Here is a 24,371-nt window from a genome sequence, read left to right as displayed (position 1 = left end):
TTTTAAGACTGTGAATAAATTAAAAATCTTTGCCTAAATGATATGACGGCTACATCTTACCTCCTCTCTGGCCTCATGGATTGTAATTCAGCTACACTGTGGCCAGAGCAGGGGACCTCTTTATGTTCACACTCATCTGATGCAGCCAGAGGTTCACAGGAAGGACCTGTACATTTAGAAAACATTGGGGGGGAAAAAGACCATGAAAAGATTAAAAGTAATAATAGAAAATAAATAAATACTTGAACTTGGATTTTTTTCCTCTTGAAAAAAAAACGCAGAAAAAAATCATGCTAGTGATTTCGGTTTTTGAACAACTCACTCATTTCCTCTTCTGGTTTTTCCTCCACATTCTGCTGTTTGATTGGGGTGTTTCTTTCCAAATCTCTGATTTTTACAGTGACTTCAGATTTTGGCATGTTAGGAGGATCTTCTCCTTTTGGTTCTTTCTCATTCTCACAGTTTGCTGACTGTCCATCTCCTCTGTCTGCTGAACCTTCTTTACAAAAGACAAAATGTTACCAAAAAGTGAAATTAATACACACACAAATAAAGTATTTACTATTATCCATTAGGAGAATTGTGGGAAATATCACCTTTACAGTTTTTCTCGATTGCTAAAACACATTTCTTGAAACTACGCCTCATATCCGCACAACAGTAAACACAAATCCATAACATCTCACTCAATTCCCCAAACATCCTATTTCCAGGTCAAAATGAAGCTCTACACCCAAAACTATTCACTCCTGCTGAAAAACCGAACTTTGCCCTCAGACATCAAACACAAGCCCTCAAAAACACACACACTACAACAGAGTTTTGCACACTGGTACAATTAATTCAAAACAATAGTTCCAAAACAATTAGGTTGCTTATGGTTCTCCCCTTCAAAACCCTTGTCACATGATAAACACAAAAGACGCAACCAATGTATGTACAGTGGCACATTGTCATTCATGTACTATACAGTACAACACACACCAGAAACATTATCCCACCACAGCATCTTGTCTTTGGTCTGGGTCAGGCCAGAGAATCTCATCCACATCACAGGCTATATTGGCCCCAGCCAGGCAGCGGGGGTAAAATCCTCTTGCATGCCTGATCCACCCCTGGCATGCATCTACTGATATGTCTAGGCAGGCCTCTTCCATGGCCTGAAGGAGGTGAACACGGACATAAGGTTCTCGGTCATACACTTTCCACCGCCATGCCGAAAATAACTCCTCTATCGGGTTTAGAAAGGGGGAGTATGCAGGCAGAAAGATATTAGAAAACCTTGGGTTATTGGTAAACCAGTCACGAACCAGAGCAGCGCGATGGAAGCTGACGTTATCCCACACAACAACGTAGTGAGGCTGCTCTGGCTGTGCTGGTTCCCTGTAGTCCAGCTGGAACATATGTTGTCTTAAACCATCAAGAAAAGCAAGGAGAAGCATAGTGTTATAGGGTCCTAGTACGGCATGGCGGTGGAGTACCCCTCGTTGGCTGATGGCTGCGCACATAGTGACATTCCCCCCACGCTGACCAGGGACATTTACAATAGCCCGATGGCCAATTATGTTCCTCCCCCTTTTCCTTCTTTTGGTCAGGTTAAAACCTGCCTCATCCACAAAGATCATTTCATGGGGAACAGGCCGTCCTTCAATCTCAAAGATTCTCTGCAAAACACATAACACAGTAGAGTCAATCGGTACCCTGAACCAAAGTTCAAGAGTGCTGAAATGGCAGCATAAACTGCCATGCTGTGATGGTACACAATACCTTATACAGTATCAAAACTCATACCTGAACATATTCCACACGTTGGTTTTTCACTCTGTCAGAGTTTCGTTCGAAAGGGACTCGGTATGCCTGTTTCATCCGGAATTGATTCTTTCGGAGGATGCGGTCAATTGTGGAGAGGCTGATGGCATTTATGCCTCGAAAAAGATGATCATCCTCAATCACTCTCCTTTGAATCTCTTGCAGGCGGATTACATTATTTGCAATTACCATGTTTACAAGTTCCCTCTCTTGCTCCTCCGACAAAAGCCTTAACCTGCCTCCACCAGGTGGTCGTCTCTGTGTCCTACAAAAATAGAAGCACTCATTACTGTAACTGTCACACATTCATTTTACAGGAAAATAATGGAAACATACTGAAACTCAAGACACATAAATTCAGTAACTTAAACGTTACTGTACAAAGCAGTCTTACTGCAAGTACACCTACCTGTTTTCCTCCCTGAAGGTTCTGATGATGGAGGCAACAGTGAAGCGACTCAAATTTGGTTGTACTCGTTGCCCAGCCTCCCTCATAGTCATCCCATGGACAAGGACATGGTCAACTAAAGTGGCTCGAATTTCATCCGAGACTGACTGTCTTCGTGCCCTTGCTCTTCCCCTTCCTTGTCGCCGTCGTTCTCCACCTCCACCTCCTTCACCACCTCCTCCTCCTCTTTCACCACGTCCTCTTTCTCCACCACGTCCTCCTCTTTCACCACGTCCTCTTTCTCCACCACGTCCTCTTCCTTTGCATCTCTTTGGATCCATTGTTTCAAACCTGAATGAGCTGACTTTGGCCCTTTTATCTATCCATCGCAGGTTCTGATTGGTGTGTGCTAAATTTTGACTCCTAGTGTTTCCACCTGGTTAATTGTGTGCTAATTGGGCTCAAGCTATGCTGACTTAAGTTAACATTATTGCATGCTAGTGCTTTCTACATGACTACATGGTGTAAGCACTGTAAAATGTAGGGATTTGTGTGTAGAGTTTTGCAGTACCAGTTCACCAAATTTGAGTCATGTGTCAAAGCAGGGAATAGTGTTTATAGTTCAGGGAAATGGGTGAGCTTTTTGACCAATAGCGTTTATGGTTTTGAAATTTTAGTTTAGAGGCCTGGTTATAGTGTTTAAGCAATCGAGAAAAACTGTAATAACACACTGGTCAGTGTAGTTAGAGGCAACAGTGGGTACAGCTTCAGATTCCATCCCTCCCATTTCCATTTCATCTTCCTCTTCTTCATTCCCAGTATCTTCTGAGTTTACAACTTTGCTTTCATGTCCAGACCCGACCTTCTCTTCAGCTCTCTGCTCTTTTTTTACTGCCAGCTCCCCTCTGCTTAGAAACTGGTCCTTATCTTCAACAATATCTCCCTCAGTTTCTTCTGCAGGCTGTAATTCTGCTTCTTGATAGGGATAACAATGCATTAGATTTATGTATATACACTTTATAATTATTTGTAATTACTATTAGTAGAATCAAATAATTTCTCAAAATAGTTTTCAAGTTAGCAGCACTCAAACTGTGTGGTCTTCTGCTATTGTAGTTCATCTGTTTCAGGGTTTGGTGTTCAGAGATGCTCTTGTGTACCCTGGTTGCAGTTAGTCATTATTTGAGTTACTGTTACTGTGTTTCTATCAGCACAAAGCAATCTGGTCATTTTTCTTTGACCTCATTTTACACCAGAGAACTGCTGCTCACTTGATATTTTCTCTTTTTAGGACCATTCCCTGTAAACTCTACAGATGATTGTTTGGGAAAATCCAAGTATATCAGCAGTTTCTGAAATATTCAAACCGGTGTAACTGGCACCCACAGCCATGTCATGTTCAAAGTCACTTCCAGTTGTGGTCATGCACTGATTATGGCCATGAATGTACGGAAGAGGATTAGGACCACCGGAGGAAAAAAAAAAAAAGTGGGCACGTCTTTTTTTCTTCTTTCCAGAATTCTGAGAAAAAAGGTCAGAATTCTGACTTTAATCTCAGAATTCTGAGTTTTTTCTCAGAATTCTGTGTTAAATCCCAGAATTCTGACTTTTTTCTCAGAAGAGATAGTAGAAATCTCTTCTAGAAAAACACTGACAAAATAAGAAAGCCAAAACACATACAACTGCTTTTGTTTTTTGAAGAACTCACTCAGTAGCACTTTCAGCACAGTTTGTATTGGTACATCTCTGGTATTTCCATTAACTTCAGACCTCGACATATTAAGAGGATCTTCTCTGTTTTGTTCTTTCTCATTCCCACAGTGCGTTAAATGCCCGTCTTCTCTGTCCTCCATCCTTGCATCTTTGCAAAAGTCAACATGTCAATTAATCAAATATATGAAAAAATGCACAGTGGCTATTAAATGTTTATTTAATGTTAAACTCTCTTAATACCAGAGTTTAAGGCACTGGATTCAATCAAACTGAAGACACTGGATTCAGTTTCATTCACTATTCCCAAAGATGTGGAAGCTTCCTGTTCTTTTCTTTCACTGCTTTGTGGTAACTGGTCTTCACTGCCTTCCCCATCACTCCCATTGATGGATAGGTCATGTATGTGTGAGGGAGCAATGAGCGTCGCTGCTGCAGTGGCTGTGTTAACTTTTGCTGAGCTGCTGCACTCTTCTGGAAGGTCCATCCACTTGGAGTGACGAGCACCTGTTCCCTGAAGCAAAATTAAACATTTAAATTAGATTTACATTTACAACACCAGATATTCATTTTAAAATAACACAGGTCTACAACCAAAAAACTGCATAAGATTTTTTGACTGTTTCTTATAGATTTTTACTCACTGAAATCTGGAAAAATATTTTAAAAATTCCATCAAGTCCAGTTTTCTTGCAAAACTCATGTTTTTAGTTTAATTAAGCATACATTTTCTCTTTTTAAACTGAAATCTGGTATTCTATACTTGAGTAAAAAAAAAACATATCCAATAATGATTTCTTACAGTAATTTAAAATTTCTAAGAGCGAGACTCAAGAGAAATACAAATAGAAAATGTGAGGAGTTGAGGGTGGTCAGTGGGGGAAGGGGGGGTACAGTGGGTTTGGCGGTGTGAGGAGCTCGGATGATTCAATTCAATTTAATTCAATTTTATTTATATAGCGCCAAATCACAACAAAAGTCACCTCAAGGCGCTTCATAGTACAGAGAAAAACCCAACAATCATATGACCCCTATGAGCAAGCACTTTGGCGACAGTGGGAAGTTTTTCCTTCCCACTTCCCACTCCCTTTTAACAGGAAGAAACCTCCGGCAGAACCAGGCTCAGGGAGGGGCGGCCATCTGCTGCAACCGGTTGGGGTGAGAGAAGGAAAACAGAAGGAATAGGATGATCATGTCCCAACAGGTTTATTTTGTTCATAACGAAAGGTAAGGAATCTCACTGTTTTGTTTTGCTCTCTGGTATTAGGAATGAGTAAGCAAGCCTGCTATCAGATTTGTTCATTTTTCACCATGCTAAATAAGTTCAGGATTTTCTTTGCTGTATAAGCCACACTCAGTTTACATCCTGCATTCAATCTGGACCATGCACATGTTTTAGTTCTGTATTATGGCTCCAAGAGGTTGTGTAATTTCTCCAGACAACTTTTGTTTTATTTGTGGTGAATAAACTGTTAACAAAGGAACACAAGTGATTTTGTGAAGAAAGTTTATTTTGCTTACTTCAAGTTGAAACTTGGGAATCAAGACAAACCATGTGCTCCTCACAAGGTGTGTAGAAGATGTAGGGAAGATCTTTTTTGGTGGTTTAAGAGTAAGAAAAACTCATTTCCTTTTGGCATTCCTATGATGTGGTGTGAACTGCAAAACCACACTACTGATTGCTATTTCTGTTCGGTAGATTTAAGAGGCTTTAATACTAAAAATAAAAAGAACATATCTTACTCAAATTTTAGTTCAGCTATTTGTCCAGTGCCTCATACCTCAGAAATACCAGTTCTACACCCACCTTCAAGTTAGATGATATCCGGAGTGATTCTGAGGACAGAGACACATTACCTCACCAGGATGAATCTAGCTCAGATTTTTCTGTTGATGAGGGACCCCAGCCATTTTTTCACAGCGAGCTTATTGATCTAGTCAGAGATTTAGGCCCTTCCAAAGATGGAGCCGAATTGTTGGGTCAAGACTCTTTATGTTTTGCAAAAAAACTGTATGTGATGGGGGAAAATTGAGATCATTTTGGATTCAGCACCCCAAAAAACACACCAGTGTTTAAGATTAAACAATGGAAAACTCGCATTTGCTGTTTTCAGTCTTTCTTTTAATTGCTGTATGATCTTGTATGATGGTAAAAGACTGTAAAATACTGAAAACTAGAATTTTGAGTGGTATAGAGTGGCACTGGTCCCAAGTTATATATTACTCTTCTGTTTTAAAGAAATCCAAACCAGTTTGAAAAGGATCTGTTTGGCAAAGGGATCATTTTCCAGCATGACAATGATCCCAAACACACTGCCAGGGCAGTAAAAGCAGGCCTGAATAGAAATGGATGGATTGGCCTCAACACACCCCGGACATCAACATTATTGAAGCAGTACATCTTGAGAGAGAACTGAACAAAAAGCAGCCATCATCCAAAGAAAAGCTTTGACTGTCCTTCAAGAAGCCTGGAGAACTATTCCTGAAGACGACTTAAAGAAATGACAAGAAAGCTGCCTAAGAGTTGAATTGTGTTGAAGGATAAAGGTGGGCCATACCAAATATGTATATATATATATATATATATATATATACTTTTGTGTCGCGTTAATCGTGATGATCCACGTTAACACTGACAGCCGTAATTTTAGATAAATAAAATTTCCAAGTTTCAGCAATTAATGCATTATTTTTTTATGGTTGTATTGGTGATATCAAGTTTAAATGATAGGAAAAAAGGAAATGAAACTTTGATGGAATTAAAATAGTTACTAGTAGAGTAACCAGTGATTTGTAGTATTACGTTTTTACATTGAAATTCTGACCTGATGATATGGCCTGATTGAAAAATAAGGGTAATCTTATGTCATTAACATTCACATGAGGACCAAAAATACCAGACAGTAAAGCGTATTAAAATTAAATTAAATTAAAAAAAGATATATATATTTACCTGTCTTCCATCAAAACATCTCTTGAGAATAATTCTTAGTTCTTTCCCCCTGAATAGATGTTTCATTGCTGTTGAAATTGTATGTTTTGTTGTCCTCTCTGAAAAAAGAAGAGTGATTTTCATACACAGACACTTTTTGTTAGGATGGTTACATGTCAAGAGGAAATAACATTATTTAATAAATAACACTCTTGTCAGTATGTTTAGGGGCAACAGCAGACACAGTCTTATCTTCTATTTCTCCCTCTGCCTGTTTCTCTTCATCTTCTTCACTCCCAGCATTTTCAGCTTCCTCTCTCTCTCTGCTCTGTTTCCACTAGCATTTCCTCACTGTTTGAAAGCTGGTCTTTACCTTCAGCATTATCATCTTCAGTTTCTTCAGAGTTGGATGATTGTATTTCCTTTTGATTCAAGGTTCAAGAAAAATGACCTTTAATTATCATTCTCAGTGTTGTTTTAATTCATTTTTGAAAATCAGAATTACAGTACTCTCATGCTCAGTTACCGTTCTAGTCTTGGATCTTCCTTTTCTGTATCCCTTAGTTTTTAGGTAACGTTTCTGTGAAAAGTTAGTTTGACAGTTTATTTAGTGAAATCTGATTTTCTTTGATTAATAGAAATGCAAAGAAAAAAAAAGTACCTTAATCCAATACTCCAGAGGTTGATCATCATAGAAAATAGTTGCTTTCCATTTTTTACACGATCCTTTCCCTGCAAGTGTCTCAAACCTAGAGGGCTTACACCATTTGCCTTCATACTCAATACACGCCTTACCTAAATTGATCATCCAAACACACAGGAAAATTGAAATGACAGTAGAAAAGAACACTTAAAAATAAAGCTAACTTCTGACAAGTTAACATTTGATCCTCTTTAAAACAGTGCACATTGTTTAAATTGTAGATTTGAACAACAAAAGGAAAATGCTTTCTCTTTATTTTTTTCTCAATTCTTAAAGATGTTCAAAACATTCGCACCTGATCTGCAATCCAATCCAAGGTTTAGAGATTTTTTTTTAATGTAGGTTTGTATTTACTTTTCCCAAATGACTGATGGAGAGCAATAAGGTTTCCCAGCTTTCATGAGATGGGGGGAAGGCAATTCAGAATCACCAATGCATAATCTATCATGCATTCATGCATTCATTCAGCTGGAGAGAAACTGATGACTACAGATCATTGAACTCAAGTTCCATTTTTTTATATACATGATTTTTATTTGTGGGCCCAGTTTCAAAGAGTATAAAGTGTTTTCTTGTTTAATGGTTTCCATGAAATGTGCTTATGCTTCTCAGATAATTGTATTTGCTTACCTTGTTCCAGCTTCTCACAATCAAGGATGCCCTCTGTGGTTCCACAGATTACAGGCAAAAGCTCTAAATTACAACAACAACAACAACAACAACAACAATAATAATAATTTCCCTATGATAAAATAATATGAATGTATTTTCATGCCATAAAATTAGAGAAACATATTCAAAAATCTAAAAAGATGTTCAGTGCTGCGTGACTAAGGACTTACGTTTTCCTTCTGTCCTCCAAGTTTTTTGATCCTCCTCCTCCTTCTCGTCTTCATCATCAGAAGGTTCATTATATTCAGCCTTCCATCTTTTCCTTAATCCACAGCCTTCTTGGTCTTCCTCTTCCACAGATCTTTTCCTCTCCATTTATTTTTCAAAACTGAAAATATACTCTTCCTAAACAGATTTCAGGGTAATCATTGATTTGTGTCAAAAGGTCTTTCCACCCGAAACAACATTTGTGAGCCCTTACCCAAGCGATATGATCATAAAAAGAAATAGCACAACTGAATGTTGAATTCTTTGTTCGTCTGTTGTTGTGCGAGAGAAGAAAAATGTTTGCTGACCACCGCACAGATCTCGAGTTCAGCTCATACCGATACTAATAGTTTGGTCCTGAAAACAGTTCTCAGTATTAACATTTTGAGGTTTTGTCATTGTGGTCTGACAACAAAGTTTTCATGTTTTGTTTTATTTCAGTTTAGCCTTCATTTGAAAAAACTCATTGTGACTTTCAAATCAGTTAATTAATCAGATAGATGACAGATAGATATGTCTTGTGTTTTTCAAAAAGATGCACAACACCATTGACTTTTTAAAATATATTGTAAATTTTATATATATTAAAATGTAATCTTCCATTACTTTTTAACATATCTGACTATATTTGAATTCCTCAGTGCAATATAATTGCGAATTAACTTAAAGAACTGATCGGCTTGGATTAGCTGCTTTTTCAGTTGTTTTCAGTGCCATCCTTGTACCTGAATATTTCAGAGGAATGTTTTTTTTAGATTGTTAGGCCCCTTAACACTGACCTATGAATCATTCAAGCATTAAAAACACACCTAACTCGAGGGACTTATATATACAGTGTTGTCTAAATAACACTGTATATAACAAATAATTTAGCGAAGAATCAGTATTAAATTGTATCTTTAGGTACTTTGTTACTTGCAGCCTGTCACAAAAACATACAATTTCTTCCAATTTCTTTAGTTGAATCTCTGAAAAATGCCAAAGATAACACAGTTTGACAGGAATTTTTTTTAATTGTAAACCAACTGATGTACAAAGAGCTATTAGCTGAAAACTTGACATATCTCCACATGACGTGTCCTGGCTCAAGACTTTTGCACAACACTGTAACTCTCCTTTATTTATTTCATATTTTGTCTGGACAAATTTGTATGAAAATGTTGTTTTTGTTTTGTCTAACTTCTTTAGAACAGTTATATTCATCTGTCACAGACATCATTGATATATTACTCGCAATGCTTCAAAGTAAAAGCACACCTCTTGTTTTTCTCTTGCAAATTTAAATCTGAAGACCTGACACGAACTGCTGTCAACACACTGAACACTTTACATCTACTTTAATGTAAATACAATAAAAGTAAAAAGTGAAATACACTATAGGGACAAAAGTTATGGTCCACCTACACATTATTCCTACAGGAGCTGCTCATGACATAGAAACCCACGTCAACAGTTTTAATCAAGATGTTAATACCAGAGGATGCTTAGGACTCTATTACTGAAAATTAAAAAAAAAAAAAAGAAGCAAAATTTGCTTCAGGTTTTACAGGTAAGACGATTTAAACTTACATTTACAGTCGCTATTTATATATGGAGAGAAACCTCAAAACGGTTGCAAGTGCACGTACGATATGATTTACAAATGTGTATAATTTTGAGACACATTTCACACTGCCAGCTTCACCGACATCCGCAAACTTAAGATGCGTTCATGTCCCAGTGTTAAACTGGGACATCTGACTTTCCTCGGTATACCTGCATTTTATTTATAAATTTATTCAAATAAAGTGGTCGCTTTTTCTAAATATAGCAGAAAATGTGATTTACCAATTAGAGACAGTACACAGCAGCCCATAAAGTTTAATATGTGGTTTAAATAATCTGATGCTACATGCTGGATGATCTTCTGCTGGGATAAGTCAGTCAGTGCTCAGCCGCATATGGGGAACACAATGGCATCACTGTGGCTCATCTTCTGGAGTAAACATATGCTAATCTTGCACAATCGTTGTATATTTCTTAATATAAATATAATCCAGGTAATATGGAATTGACCATTCTCTAATTGGTAAATCTACATTTTCTAGTAAAGTGGTCAAGAGCTATTTAGAAAAAAAACTTCCAATTTATTTGAGAAAAACAAAACAAAAAGTCGGTGATGTCAAGAGAAATACAAATAGAAAAAGCAAGGAGTGTGATGTCGTGATGTCCCAGTTTTATGCTGGATCTTAATGCAGCTTACTACACAGTAGTTTATGCATATTTCTCTCCATATCCATGTAAGAAGAAAGAAAGTTTTTTCATCTGAGCAACCGCTGAACCATAAAAGTTTAATACGATTTAAATTTTAATGTGAAATGAAGTGATGTGAATGTCCTATGATAACTTCACAAATGTTACCTTTTAGTTTTTTAGTTTATAGAATGGAAACACATTTAGTTAGTTAGTTATCAAAATAATTATTTTTGAAGTGATTGAAACAACACAATTTTCTTTGTTTATTTAGTTGAGCCTTAATTTGCAAAAATCATTGGGATTTTCCAACAGTGGCAGGTCTACAAAATTTTACATGGGATGCAAAGTAGGGGCAAGTTGTCTAGGCAGGGTGGCACATACTTCTTTCAAGTAAAGTGAAATTCTCCTGTTTAAATGGAGTCACATCCACAAAAACACTTTAAAATTGTATCATTGTCTCTTCTAAGAAAAAAAAAGACAAGGTGATTTTTTTTTACAAGTTTTAAAGTAGAAAAACTTAGTGTAATAAAATCATTTGAATGTAATTGTGTATGCTTTTATTTGAAGGGACAATAAGAAAGACAGTTTCATTTAGGCAGTCTTGGCTTGTGAAGAATGAATTTACACATGCTGATATATATTTGTAGGACAATAAGAATAGGGAATACCCTCAAAACAGTCATGTCACATTATTGATTTCAGAAGAAGACAGAAGATAAAGGGAATAACCCCATATCCCTTCTTCACCTAACTTTCACCCCCCTTCTATTTCTGGACGTCACATCTTTTGAGACATATGAATTTCATTCATATGAGTACACTTATTTCATGTTATTAGTATTTTTTCAGTTAGGTTGATTAGCATTTTTACTCATCAGTCACGCATTCTTACAGAAAAAATATATCAAGAAAAATCAGCTATTTGTTTAATTCTAAAAACAAAGTAAAACATGGTAATCAACAATACTAAAGGAAAACTGAGTATAGCAAAGAAAAAGTACGGTGTATAAATGCAGCACACTTCTATGATTTTGTAGCTTTTGTCAAAAGTAATATTCCACCAAAGAAACTTCCAATTAACGTGTCAGTTTGTGGATATAAAACACAACAATCGTTTAATTTATTGTCTGCAATGTCAGCTTTACAGAACCATTAATCCTCATTTTTTAAGTTCTTTTACTTTCAAAGTGTAATAGTTCTCTTGTAATTTTAAAATTTTCAGTTGCATTTTTTATTTTTTCCCTCTTCAGTTGATCAAGATCCATTGTATTCAAACCAGAGCTGGCTGAGGGCCCAGGCAACCGGGCCTCCGTTATGTCCGCACTGCAAGTAAAAAAAACGCTTGTTTATAGAATTTTTTTTAAATATATTTTTTATATATTTTGTCTAGAAAGAAAACATATTCTTAACAAGCAAGTTTTGCACAAGAAAATTAAGCTCATTCAAGAAAAATGTCTGAATGTTCTCAGTCATCCAGGTCATTGTAGTCTAAGGAGCTTGGAAAGAAAAGTGTCTGGACTTAAATAGCTTGAAGACGTTTCACCTCTCATCCGAGAAGCTTCAGTTCAGAACTGAAGATTCTGGTTCTGATTCTTGAAATAGGAAAGATAATCTTATTCTAGAAGAATAAGATTATCTTTCTTATTTCAGGAGTAAGGCCACTTAAACGACTTTTCAATTTAAGAAATGCATGAAGCCAGCCAGCCCGGGTGTCACGGTTGGAGAAAGAGAAGACCCAGTCGCACAGAGCTAACAATTGATCACTTGTCTGGCAGGTAATACTTAACTACTCGAACGGTCCAAGAATACTACCAGGCTTAGTGCAATACTTCAGCACTGACTGTCATTCAGCCACACCAATAAATAGTCCTGCCTAAGAGAGCGGCAGCACTTCCAGGTAAACAATCGCCACAAAGCCGGAGAGAAAAAGGAAAGAGAGAAAAACATGAACAAACAAACACAGGCAGGTCGACCAGTCGGGGAACCATCCGGTCGACCAGGCTTGAGTCTGACCCATGGCCTTTTGCTGCATGTCTTCCCCTCTCTCTCCCTCTACTTTCCTGTCGGTTATTCACTGTCTCTATCAATAAAGGCCAAAAAATAAAATATAAAAAATTTAAATCTAGACTTACCTATAGAAAGCTTTTTTTGTTTATGTGAAAATCTAAATTAAACACAATTAAACACTAAAATAACAAAATAATTCTTCTAAATAGAATTATTTGTCCCTCTTTGGGGGGATACTCCCACTGGGTTTAAATCTGGGACTCTCGGCCATTTGACCTTAGAACTGAAGAAGCTTCTCGGATGAGAGGTGAAACGTCTTCAAGCAACTCAAAGAAGTCCAGACGCTTTTCTTTGCAAACTCCTTTGACTTCTAAATAGCTTGTTCAAGAAAGCATAATACTCATTATAGGTAAAGATTTTTTAATAATCAGTGTCTTTCCTTGTAATAAGTCAAATTTTCTTAAATTAATCACACATTTAAGACATTTTTGCCTAATTTAGGCATACAGCAGTTAGATTCATTTGCTAGTTTTAAGGATTCTAGCAAAACAACTTTTACTTACCCTATTGGCAGATTTTTTTTCTCAAAACTAGACAGTTTTGCCAGATTTAAGAATATTTGGCTAATTTCAAGTAGAGTTGGTTTTGCAGTGTGAGAAATAAATGCCGTCGAAAAACAACCCTTTAAGTCTGTGTGAATAAATTCAAAATCTTTGCCTAAATGATATGACAGCTTTATCTTACCCCCCTTCTGGCCTCATGGATTGTAAATCAGCTACTTTGTGGCCAGAGCAGTGAACAGCTTTATGCTCTTGCTGATCTGACACAGCCAGAGGTTCACAGGAAGGACCTGTACATTTAGAAAACATGTTGGGAAAAGAAGACCAGAAAAGATCAAAAGAAATAATAAAAAATAAAACAAATACATGAAACTGGATTTTTTTTTCTAGAAAAAAAGCAGAAAAAAATCATGCTAGTGATTCTGGTTTTTGAACAACTCACTCAGTTTGTCTTCAGGTTCTTTCTTAACATTTTGCAGTTTGATTGCTGTGTTTGTTGCCACATCTCTGTTATGTCCACGGACTTCAGATCTTGCCATCTCAGAATGATGTCTAGTCTTCTGTTTCAAAGACAGCCAATTATATATTAGTGTCCTTATTTATAATTTCATTTGAAAATAATAAAACTATTTTGAGCAACATTTAGTTTAATCCAAGTTTTATTTATATAAACTATAAAGAGTCAGCTGATGGTGCTTTATATTGTAAAGACCCTACAATAATACAGAGAAAACACCAACAATTAGATGACCCCTATGAGCAAGTGCTTTAGTGACAGTGGTGTTTTAATTATCTTTATTTTGAATGATAAGTTTTTAATAAAATAAAACAGTCTTACCTCAGGAAGGCTATTAGCGACACCCTTTACTTCTTTGATCTTTAGTGCAGGTTTCACAGGTGTTGAAATTGTGCTGCTTGTTGTCTTCTCTGAAAAAAGAAAGATGATTAAAATATGAGCATGCACACTTTGGAATTATTAGAATTAGTTTGATGTTGATGTTCAGTCTGAACTTCAGCAGATCATCTTGACCATGTCTCCATGTCTGCACTGAGTTGCTGTCATGTGATTGGCTGATTAGATTTTTTTTTGCATTAATGAGCAGTTGGACAGGTATACCAAATAAAATGGGAGTTTAGTGTCTTTTGGAAAGTACAACTATTCATTACAGAACACACCTGATCTGTTTTGATCACAAAGACATAATATTTTTTCAAGCTGCAAACAAAACTACTAGTTAGCTGTGTGCACATATGTGCTAACATATCTGTAAATGCTTACATGAAATAAAAACGCTCTTAATTTTTGCACAAGCCTGTAGAAGGATTTCACTCATTGTTTGGAGAACTTCAATTATCATTTCAGAACTGAGCCAAATTAACTGTACACCCACAGTCATCTCACATAATCAGAGGTTAAAGAAGGACAAACCTGTGAACTTAGAAAATAGATTGAAAGTTTTTTTCTCTACTTCAACAACAAAAAAAGCAAAAAACAAAACAGAAGTTGAATACAACCTTAAAGTGCTTTCAGTATTTGAACAACTCACTCAGTTTGTCTTGAGGTTCTTTCTTAACATTTTGCAGTTTGATTGCTGTGTTCTTTGCCACATCTCTCTTATTTCCACTGACTTCAGATCTTGGCATGTCAGGACGACGTCTAGTTTTCTGCTTTAAAGACAACCAAGAATGTATTAGTATTTTTTTTAAATAGTCGGTCTGGATGAGGTAAAAGTGTACATTTGTAATTTATTTTGTATGTCATGCTGAACCATAATATTTTCCATTGATGATGGTGCTGGTGTGAAGTAGAGTAATCTCTGATCCGTGACATACTCAAAACTTCCAGCAATGTAAAGCACAGTGAAACCTTTAAATCAAATAATCTGTCTTGCCTCAGGAAGGATGTTAACGATACCCTTTACCTCTTTCATCTCTAATGCATGTTTTCCAGGTGTTGGAATTGTAGCTGTTACTCTCTCTGAAAAAAGAAGAAAAGTTATTTTCATACACAAACAAGGTCTTTGTTATCCTAACATACCAACAGGAAATATATTGGAAATGTCACCTTTGCTGTCAGTATTGTTAGAGGCAACAGCAGGCACAGTCTCTTCCTCATCATTATCATCTTCTTCATCCTCATCTTCCTCAGTGCTACGCTGATCGTCACCAACATCATCTTCATCCATATCCTCATCTTCATCTTCAACAAGATCTTTCTCGCTTTCTTCTTCTTCAGAAGAGATATAAATCGGTGTAGCATCTTCATCTTTGTTTTTCTTAGTGTCAGGCTCATTATCTTCATCCATATCATCATCATCCTCTTCTCCATCATCATCTTCATCTTCATCACGATCTTCCTTGGGTTCTTTCAAGAGATGTTTAAATACATAAAATATTACAACATACACTGAGATTTTTGTGACTTTTTCTATGCAAATACTCTTTTTTTCTGAACTTCTGTGGTGTATTTGTCAAAACTACTGAAGTCTACAAACAGCTGATTAAAAATAATATAATGTTTGCATGCTTTTGATTCATATTCTCAAACATTTTCTGGTTTTGAGGCACAGATAAAAAAAAGAGCAGACAAACCTGTTGAGAGTTCGTGGGACTCAAGGTCTGATGATTGTTGTTTTCTTTTCTTTTGTCTATATCCGTTAGTGGTTAGGTAACCTTTCTGTGATAAGTTAATTCAGCGGTTTATTTAGTGAAATCAGATTTTTGTAGATTCATAAAAATGCAACAAAGTACCTTGAACCAAAAGCGTAGAGTTTTTCCTTTGTGGCAAATAGATGACTTCCATTTTCTACATGGCTCTTTTCCTGCAAGCTTCTCAAACTCAGGTGGAGTGTAAAAGGAGCCTTTACGCTCAATACATGCCTCACCTATATTTATAAAGAAAAAAGTAATCGTTTTTATGAAAAATTATTCATTGATTGATGTATTTATATATGTACAAAAGAGAAAAGGAAAGACAGGTAAGAAAACAATACAGTATGTACTTACCTTTGCTCATCTTCTCTTTATGCAAGATGCCCATTTTGGTTCCACATTTTACACGCCAGAGGTCTGTTTTTTGAATCACCAAAAAAAGAAGAAGTAATTTCTCCATAAAAATATATATTAAATGTATTTTCATGGTCAATGTACAATTAATTTGCAATTGTAGAAGTTGTATAAAGAGAGATGCCAGTTGTGGGAGTATTTCATACTTTTATTGTAATAGTTGTGATAATGCAAATATTTATAATTCAATTCATTTTTATTAAATAGCACCAAATCACAACAACAGTCACTTCAAAGCATTATATTGGAAGGTACAGACCCTGCAAAAATACAGAGAAAACCCAACAATCAGATAACCCCCTATGAGCAGGCACTTTGGTGACAGTGGCAAGGAAAAACTTTTTAACAAGAAGACTCGGGCAGAACCAGGCACAGAGAGGGTCAGCCATTCTGTCACGACCAGTTGGGGTGAGGGAGGGAGACAGGACAAAAGACATGCTGTGGAGCTGGTTCTTCATTAGGTGATGCTGCCTAAATGAAATGAAAATGTTGCCTGTCTTATTGTCACTTTGGATGAAAACTTGAAATACATCAGTTTGCTCCATTATCCAACACTTTTTTGGGGGGTTTCTTTCCTTAAATATTACATTTAAATAAAGCCAAAAATGTCCTCCAGTTAAGGTATAATGCGATGCTAAGATCCCTGGAGAGTATTTCCTAAACCTATATCTGCCAACAACTTTGCAATCACATAAAATAATTTTAATCTAATTATGCATGTCTTTATCTGAAGGAACAAAAGAAAGGCAGTTTCATTTAGGCAGTCTCGACTTGTGAAGAATGAATTCACACATGCGTTTATATGTTTGCATTTACACAAGTATGACAATGAAGAATATGAAATACCCTCAAAATTGTCATGTCTCATTATACCCTGTAACTTCAACAGCTTCAGAGAATTATTTTTCGCATGCAGAAATATATTTTAATAAACAGATCTTTAAGGTAAAATGACACAAAGGACTTACTGTTCTCATTTTTATCATCCGCAAATCTCTTTCTTTTCTTCAAGCTAATTCTTCCTTTTTTCCCATTGGATTTCTCATATTTTTCCCATGGAAATCCTGGAAGCAGGCTTTCAAGGTTTTTATCCATTTTTTATTTTTCAATATTAGATATCTCCTTCCAAACAGACTTTAGGGAAGAAAAGTTATTTTCAGCTAAAATAATGCTCTTGAATCACTTAAATCAATTAGAGTCACAATCATAAAAAAAAAAAAGAGTGACAAGAGTGAATGTCGAATTGTTTGTTTACCTGGTCAGCACAAGGAAAGAAAAATATTTCCCCACGACTACGCAGATTCAGTTCAGGTTTAGTTCATGACACTGGTCCTGATAGTATGGTCTGGAGAAAAACAGCATTAGCACTTTGAAGTTATGCCTTTGTGGTCTAATAACACAGTTTTCATTATTTTATTTCAGGTTTTTTTAGCCTTCATTTATATTTTGTCATTTTAAAGGTATCAACACAGATAAATTTTGAAAAGCCTTTTTTTCAGAAACATGCACTGCTCATATCTGCCATTTTTATATGAGATGAATCTATTAGCTTTTAACATTTTAATCTAATTGTAAACAATTCTATTATTGTTTTTTACAGACTTAGAACACTGAACAGATTTGCTGGTCACAACAGACTGACAAACAGCTTCTTACCCAGACATGTAGCCTCATTTAGACACATCACCTCCCTTCGCTGAACTGCTGCTAACACACTTAGCACTTTACATCCACTTTCATTCTTCATTTTTCTTTTTCAAAGAAACAAATTCATCTTCGACCATAGCCTTTAATTTCTTTTCAATTGCCAGAGCCCTAATATTTCTCTGACATTTTTGTTTCATCTCCATATGCTGGGCCTTTTGATCATCTATTACTTTGCCCATTTCATATTTCTTATCTGTTAACTCTTTCACAGTTTTATCCATTAATTCATTTTGGTCCTATAGCTTTGTATTATGTGTCAAAAGGCCCTCAATCCAATACTGCGAGGATTTATGTTCCTCCTCACATTCTTTAACTACGTTGACGGTCACACTTTTACCAATTTTTAATCGATTCTCAAGCTTAAATTAGCATAAATTCCCATGACCATTTTTAACTCTGTTTCTGCAGGATAACCTTTGTTTTCGAGGTTTTTTGTATTTTCATCGTAAAATTGCTGCATCTGATTTTTCTCCTCTTTGTGGCGTTTCAATAATAAGTCAACAATTTGGCTGTTGTGAAATTCCTGACGTGCCACCTTTTCTTTTTCTGTTTCCAGCAGTCCTTGCAGGACTTCAACTTCTTCCAGCTGTAGTTCAGAGTTTTCTCCATCTCTGCGCGGAACTTTATGAGAGCTTCGTGGTCATCCATTATGGAGTTTAACCTGTCAGAGATATTTGTCCTGTCGTCCACGACTGAAGACAGCATCTTATTATTCTGCCAAAGTTCATTGTTTTCTTCAGTTAGATCCTCGATCCGTTTCTTATTGACTACATGTTGTTTTTTGTAGTATTCAAGCTCTGTTTTAAGCTTTTCAACTTCGTCAGTCATTGGACGGAGTCTTTGGTCAAACTGGCTGGCATATGTATCTTTTTCTTTTTGACTTTTGTCTTTTAGACTGTTAACCATTTTTTTCAAGATATTAACATCTCTGTCTTTCTTACATTTTGAACTCATTTCTGCTTTTTAATGCTGTATCATTTCACAACAAAACGATAGCTTAATAATCAATTCATTTTGACAGATTTCATGGTCTATTTAAGACTTTTTGAACATCAAAGGATCAAAGGCATTAACGTCACCACAGACAACAGACAATTCATTCTGTTTTGCAGTGTGAGTCAGTAGTGAGCGGTGACTGGCTGCTCCAGGCAATGATGCGCAGCTAATCAACGTCGTTGACAGGCTACGACAGCGTCCTTATGTGCCGACACCGGTGTTTTAGTTAGCAAAGTGGCGTGGCTGATGTGGCGTGAAACCACGTTAATGACACCGTGTACAACCATTGGAGATGTGAGCAGGACAGACGGAACAATTGACGGAAAACGTGTGGACTTTAGACCAGTTTTTAAATTGGTAAAACACGTAAAACCAGAGTTATGATAAAAAAATATATGCAATGTTTGTTGTTTTCTGAATACTATCGTTTATATAGTATTATAAACGATTACAGGGGTGGCCAACTCCAGGCCTCGAGAGCCGCTGTTCTGCAGGTTTTAGATCCGTCCTTGATCCAACACAGCTGATTTAAATGACTAAATTACCTCCTCAACATTTCTTGAAGTTCTCCAGAGGCCTGGTAATGAACTAATCAATTTATTCAGGTGTGTTGATCCAGGGTGTTATCTAAACCATGTGGGATACCACATCTCGAGGCCTGGAGTTGGCCACCCCTGGCCTGTTAGATTAAATTATCAAATGCTTCAATACCCTTTTGAATTTTTAGCAGTTAATTTTTAACAATCAACTGGTGGTAATCCATCATCAGAATTGAAGAAAGGTGGTGCTGATGGAGACTCTACAGGGGGATACACTGGGTAAGGCATTCCTGCACATCTGCGAGAGTGTTTTGGAAGCACTTGAATAAATTTAGTTTGCACTGGAGGTAGACGAGGATTAATCTGTGGAAAGATCTGAGACGGAGTCGGAGTCTCCCCATAACATCTCCCCATCACGCTTCTATGGACCAACGATGTGAGCTTTTGTCCTTTCTGTTTTTCTAATTTAAGCTCCATTGGAACGTCTTTCACTCTAGATTTTAGAAGACCTATCTCTTTTTCTTCATTGCAAGCCTTTCTGATAATCTGGTTCACTGGTCCAATGACCTCCTGTCTTTGTTTGAATAAAGCGTCCTAGAAAGACTTTACCATATCATTGTACTTCCTTTTAAATGAATCCAGCTCCCGTTTTTTATCTAGTAAAGCTGTCTCTAGGTCCGTGCATCTGGTATGTAGACAGTCCCACTCTTTCTGAAGATTCTCCTTCGTTATTGCAACAAAGGGGATGCCTTCCACTCCGTCTACGTATTTCTTTTTAAAGTTGAGGAACATATCCCTAAATTTCACCTTTTCTTTTTCTCTGAAGTGAGCTGCACGTGGAAATGCCTTTCCAAAGGACAAAACGCACTGGTACAATTCCTCTTGGAAGTAGTGCTCTTTCTTCTCCAGCCAATTCGTCTTGTGTATACATTTTTCCCTTTGCTTTATTTTCATTAAAGTCCAGGAATGCACTTTGCATTCCTGGATGCAAAGTTCCAGGAATAAAACTGAAAAGTGAAATACACTAGAGGGACAAACGTTCTGGTCCACCTACACATTATTCCTACAGAGACTGCTTGTGACACAGAAACCCACCTCAACATCTACACATCAGTTCTAGCAACCATACATCCATTATCCATGTATAACAACACAACTTGTTTTAAAAAAGAACAGAGAGGTGAAACACCAGAATAGTAAACATATGCTAACTAATCTCTTTATATTTTGAATATAAATATAATCCAGGTAATGTGGAATAACACTGATGCTAGGCTAAAATTAGCAGGCTAACATTAATGTTAGCATAATAAATAACCAAGGACATTTGAGCATGTAACAGGCTACTGCCTAGTGTCTGTAATTAGTAAATCTATGTTTTCTAGTAAAGTGTTCAAGAGCGGTTCTGTTTATTTAGAAAAAAAAAATCAAATTTATTTTAGAAATACAGTGGAAGCTAATATGTTTCAGTTTTACACTGGGGCTGAACATTACATTTGTGCCTCGACTACACAGTAGCCTATGGATATTTCTCTCCATATCCATGTATGGGAGTATGTATAGGTTTTAAATAAACTGAGGGAAAGTCTCTTCATCTGAACAACCTCTGAACCATAATGTGTTTACTCCGATTAAATTTTTTATGTAAAATGAACTGTTGTGACCAGTCAGAACTGGCCTATGATAACTTCATAAATCTTGCCTTTTAGTTATTTATAAGTTAACTTATTAACTTGTTTAATAGTAATAGTAAAGGAGGGGCAAGATGTCTAGGCAGCTTTGCACACCTCTTCAGTGACGCAGGTGAAATTCCCCTATATGTAAATGGAGTCAACAAAATATCCACAAAAACACTTAAAAATTATTTATATACATCATTGTCTCTTCTAAGAAAACAAAGAGAAGCGGATTTTTACAAGTCTCACAGTATAAAAACTGCATTTAAAACACTGTGGCCGTATGATATACTGATCACAGCATGCACTAAGAAAATCTACTGGAGCTCACATTAGAAATGATTGTGTTGTGGTTCTTTTACCTATGCTGAGCCACTACATAGACTATAAGATCCCTCACCTACTGAATTTCACTTTAAACCCCGACTGTACTCATTTTACTTTCACCCTCTACAATCTAGGCACCAGAAAATAGGTTATTTTTGTAAAATCCTTTTTCACTATGTAACATATTCAATTGAAGTACATCCATTAGAATTAAATGTGAATATTTTTATCATCATGTACTAATAGTATTTTATTCTTATATTAAAATAATATACAAAGGTTCAGTTACCTTTGTACAAATATGATTAGTTGAATTGTGCTTTAAGGAGCTTATTTTTACTTTCATACTTTGAGTACAGTTCAGAGCCTGTATTTTTTTACTTTTACAGTATGGAACGCTTTCAAACATGGTTTGGTTATATATTTCAGTTCAGTTCATTTTTATTTATAAAGTGCATTGTCACAACAACAGTTGCCTCAAGGCACTTTCTATTCTATTTCTATTAATAATAAGTATACTGTCTGTTTGCACATATTTCAGTAAATATTCCTATAAAGAAGTGAGCTGTGGTTCAAGACTTTTACAAAACTATTTTTTATACAGTAAATTAATACAATTTATAAGTTTTACATTATCGAATTCTTTGGTCACTTGGTCAGCACAAGGGAAGAAATGCAAAGTCCATCCAGGAATGGACTTTGCATTTCCTGGACTTTGCATACAGGAATGCACTTTGCATTCCTGTATGCAAAGTTCCAGGAATAAAACTGAAAAGTGAAATACACTATAGGGACAAACGTTCTGGTCCACTTACACATTATTCCCACGGGAACTGCTTGTGACATAGAAACCCACCTCAACAGTTTTCATGAAGATGTTAATAAAAGAAGAATTCTTATGATTATTAAGGGTTATTATTAATAAGCAAAATTTGGTGACTTTTACACTCTATGCACTTTGGCGACTCCACTCTGTCTGGCACTTTGTGGCGGAGGGAAGAAATTACACAAAGTAACTTGGAGCAACCGTGGCATCCTATTACAGTACCATGCTCAGTGAGCTCTTGAGATTGAACCATGTGAAGGAAAAACTGCCTGGCCAAGCAATGAAAACACCTGAATACAAAGATGAAGACTCTGTACTTTTATCCATATTATCCATATAGTTTAGCCATTTAGACTGAACTTCTATCACTATCCAAATCAACAAATCCGCTGTATACAAAAATACCCCCCATATATGTATGTATATAGTGGAGGTGCAACAATACTCGTATCGATATTGAACCGTTCGATACAGTGCTTTCGGTTCGGTACGCATATGAATCGAACAATACAAAATTTTTTATTTATTTTATCAACTTTTCTTCTGACGATGCTGTCTGTGTTGAGCGCTCAGTGGATCTGCGTTCGACTACTCCGCCTAGGCTGCACTGTGAGCGCAGATCCACTGAGCGCAGCACAAGCTAGCAAGACAGAAGTTAAGCTCGTTGCAACATGGCAACTGCCTCAAAGCTACCCGAAACTGAACCCCCCCACCCTCATTCAGATCTGGCCTTTGCAACTATCTTGGTTTTCATGTGAAGCATGACCCTGATGGTAAGCGCGTCATGGACAAAAGTAAAACAGTATGTCGGATGTGCCACGCAATGCTCAATTGGTGGGAACTAGTGCATTAGCACAGTTAGCTTATTAACGTGTTGACGCCGTCCAGCCCCACGTTCGGGGCGATCCGCGGTAACTCGTTAACGGAGATTTGCGGCGTTATGGCGTTAGTGTCATTTTAACGAGATTAACGCTGACAGCACTAGTGGGAACACAACCAATATGACTGCACATTTACTACCACATCATCCTAGTGCAAAGACAAGTGGAAGCAGACAAAAACAACAAGCACGCATGCTACAAACTTTACCCGAGTCATTTAGACAGCCCTTAGCACATGATTCTCCTTATGGGGACCTGATATGTTTAATATGCTGCTGAGAATATAGCCCAGAAGAAGCGTATAGTAGAGCTTTTATTTTGGAAAGAGCCATTTCTCTGTAATAAACTCTCTTTTCCAAAGATGAGTGATTTCTCGATCAGATAGATTTATTTTATTCTATTATTTTGTTGTTTCAGCAACATTAAATTTAAAAACTGTACTTTTGAGTTAAAATATATATTTATAATTTTAATAAATGACAAATTAAAAAGGCATGAACATTTTTTTTGTATCGAAAAAATATCGAACCGTGAAACCAAAATATCGAACCGAACCGAACCGTGAATTTTGTGTATCGTTGCACCCCTAGTATATAGGGGGGTATATATATATATATATATATTTGTGTGTGTGTGTGTGCATGTGTAAACAAAGTTACATTCTGTAATTACAATAGCACTGAGGTCTTTCAGCAAAACCATCAGAAACCACAGTAGAGCAAACAGACAGCACATCTGCGCATCAGTTCTAGCAATCATACATCCATTATCCATGTATAAAAACACAACTTGTTTTAAAAAAGAACAGAGAGGCGAAACACCAGAATAGGGACTTACCTCTGTTGCTGACTAGAAAGCAAATGATGTCCCAGAACAGGAAAATGAAACTTAACTTTTCAGTTACACTGGAAAAATAAACACTCTCAGCCGTTGAGGTGTGTACATTGACTTCTGGTAAAGACGGCAGGTCATTTTGTTTATGTATTTATTCAAATAAAGTGGTCGTCCCTTTTTCTAAATACAGCAGAAAATGTGATTTACCAATTACAGACAGTACACACCAGCATATATAATAATCTGCTGCTACATGCTGGACAATCTTCTGCTGGGAAAAGTCAATCAGGGCTCGG

At 36.5% G+C, this 24,371-nt stretch overlaps 2 protein-coding genes across 5 annotated transcripts; both read right to left on the bottom strand.

Annotated features, from left to right (window-relative positions):
* Positions 1–598: 598 nt before the first annotated feature.
* Positions 599–8,832, bottom strand: LOC109201993 (uncharacterized). Of its 3 annotated transcripts, none has more exons than XM_025906838.1 (11): positions 8,385–8,832; positions 8,173–8,235; positions 7,501–7,634; positions 7,366–7,419; positions 7,213–7,261; positions 6,861–6,958; positions 4,151–4,421; positions 3,906–4,058; positions 2,219–3,169; positions 1,792–2,074; positions 821–1,664 (listed from the first exon to the last, which is right to left on the bottom strand). In XM_025906838.1, the coding sequence occupies exons 1-9, from the start codon at positions 8,527–8,529 to the stop codon at positions 2,871–2,873; spliced, it is 1,266 nt and encodes a 421-aa protein (XP_025762623.1). In that variant the 5' UTR covers positions 8,530–8,832; the 3' UTR covers positions 821–1,664; positions 1,792–2,074; positions 2,219–2,870. The 3 variants fall into 3 exon arrangements, with proteins under 3 accessions (XP_025762622.1, XP_025762623.1, XP_019213692.2); XM_019358147.2 differs by having other exon boundaries at positions 2,219–3,172; positions 8,385–8,828; XM_025906837.1 differs by lacking the exons at positions 8,173–8,235; positions 8,385–8,832 and having other exon boundaries at positions 599–1,664; positions 2,219–3,172; positions 7,501–7,577.
* A 2,738-nt stretch (positions 8,833–11,570) lies between these two features.
* On the bottom strand, positions 11,571–24,160 carry LOC102081002 (histone deacetylase HDT1). 2 transcript variants are annotated; one of them, XM_025906836.1, is made up of 13 exons: positions 24,079–24,160; positions 17,545–17,634; positions 17,258–17,423; positions 16,230–16,292; positions 15,975–16,108; positions 15,816–15,900; positions 15,289–15,588; positions 15,146–15,201; positions 14,771–14,891; positions 14,062–14,150; positions 13,666–13,783; positions 13,408–13,513; positions 11,571–11,979 (listed from the first exon to the last, which is right to left on the bottom strand). In XM_025906836.1, exons 3-13 carry the CDS (start codon positions 17,382–17,384, stop codon positions 11,823–11,825), a joined length of 1,356 nt encoding a protein of 451 aa, XP_025762621.1. In that variant the 5' UTR covers positions 17,385–17,423; positions 17,545–17,634; positions 24,079–24,160; the 3' UTR covers positions 11,571–11,822. The 2 variants fall into 2 exon arrangements, with proteins under 2 accessions (XP_025762621.1, XP_019213690.1); XM_019358145.2 differs by lacking the exon at positions 24,079–24,160 and having other exon boundaries at positions 14,771–14,888; positions 17,545–17,711.
* Between the last annotated feature and the right edge of the window lie 211 nt (positions 24,161–24,371).

Source organism: Oreochromis niloticus, linkage group LG4, assembly GCF_001858045.2.
Source record: "Oreochromis niloticus isolate F11D_XX linkage group LG4, O_niloticus_UMD_NMBU, whole genome shotgun sequence".
Taxonomy (NCBI): domain Eukaryota; kingdom Metazoa; phylum Chordata; class Actinopteri; order Cichliformes; family Cichlidae; genus Oreochromis; species Oreochromis niloticus.
This window is presented reverse-complemented; position numbering and strand designations above follow the sequence as displayed.

Excerpts from the sequence above, each read along its gene's own strand:
- LOC109201993 (XM_025906837.1), bottom strand. The coding sequence starts at position 2,538 with ATGGATCCAAAGAGATGCAAAGGAAGAGGACGTGGTGGAGAAAGAGGA. Across the intron at positions 2,075-2,218 it reads ACCTTCAGGGAGGAAAACAG|GACACAGAGACGACCACCTG; the intron begins GTAGGTGTACTT and ends CTATTTTTGTAG. Across the intron at positions 1,665-1,791 it reads AACGTGTGGAATATGTTCAG|AGAATCTTTGAGATTGAAGG; the intron begins GTATGAGTTTTG and ends TGTGTTTTGCAG.
- LOC102081002 (XM_025906836.1), bottom strand. The coding sequence starts at position 17,384 with ATGGATAAAAACCTTGAAAGCCTGCTTCCAGGATTTCCATGGGAAAAA. Across the intron at positions 15,901-15,974 it reads CTCTACGCTTTTGGTTCAAG|AAAGGTTACCTAACCACTAA; the intron begins GTACTTTGTTGC and ends AACTTATCACAG. Across the intron at positions 11,980-13,407 it reads TCCATGAGGCCAGAAGGGGG|TGCGGACATAACGGAGGCCC; the intron begins GTAAGATAAAGC and ends TTTTACTTGCAG.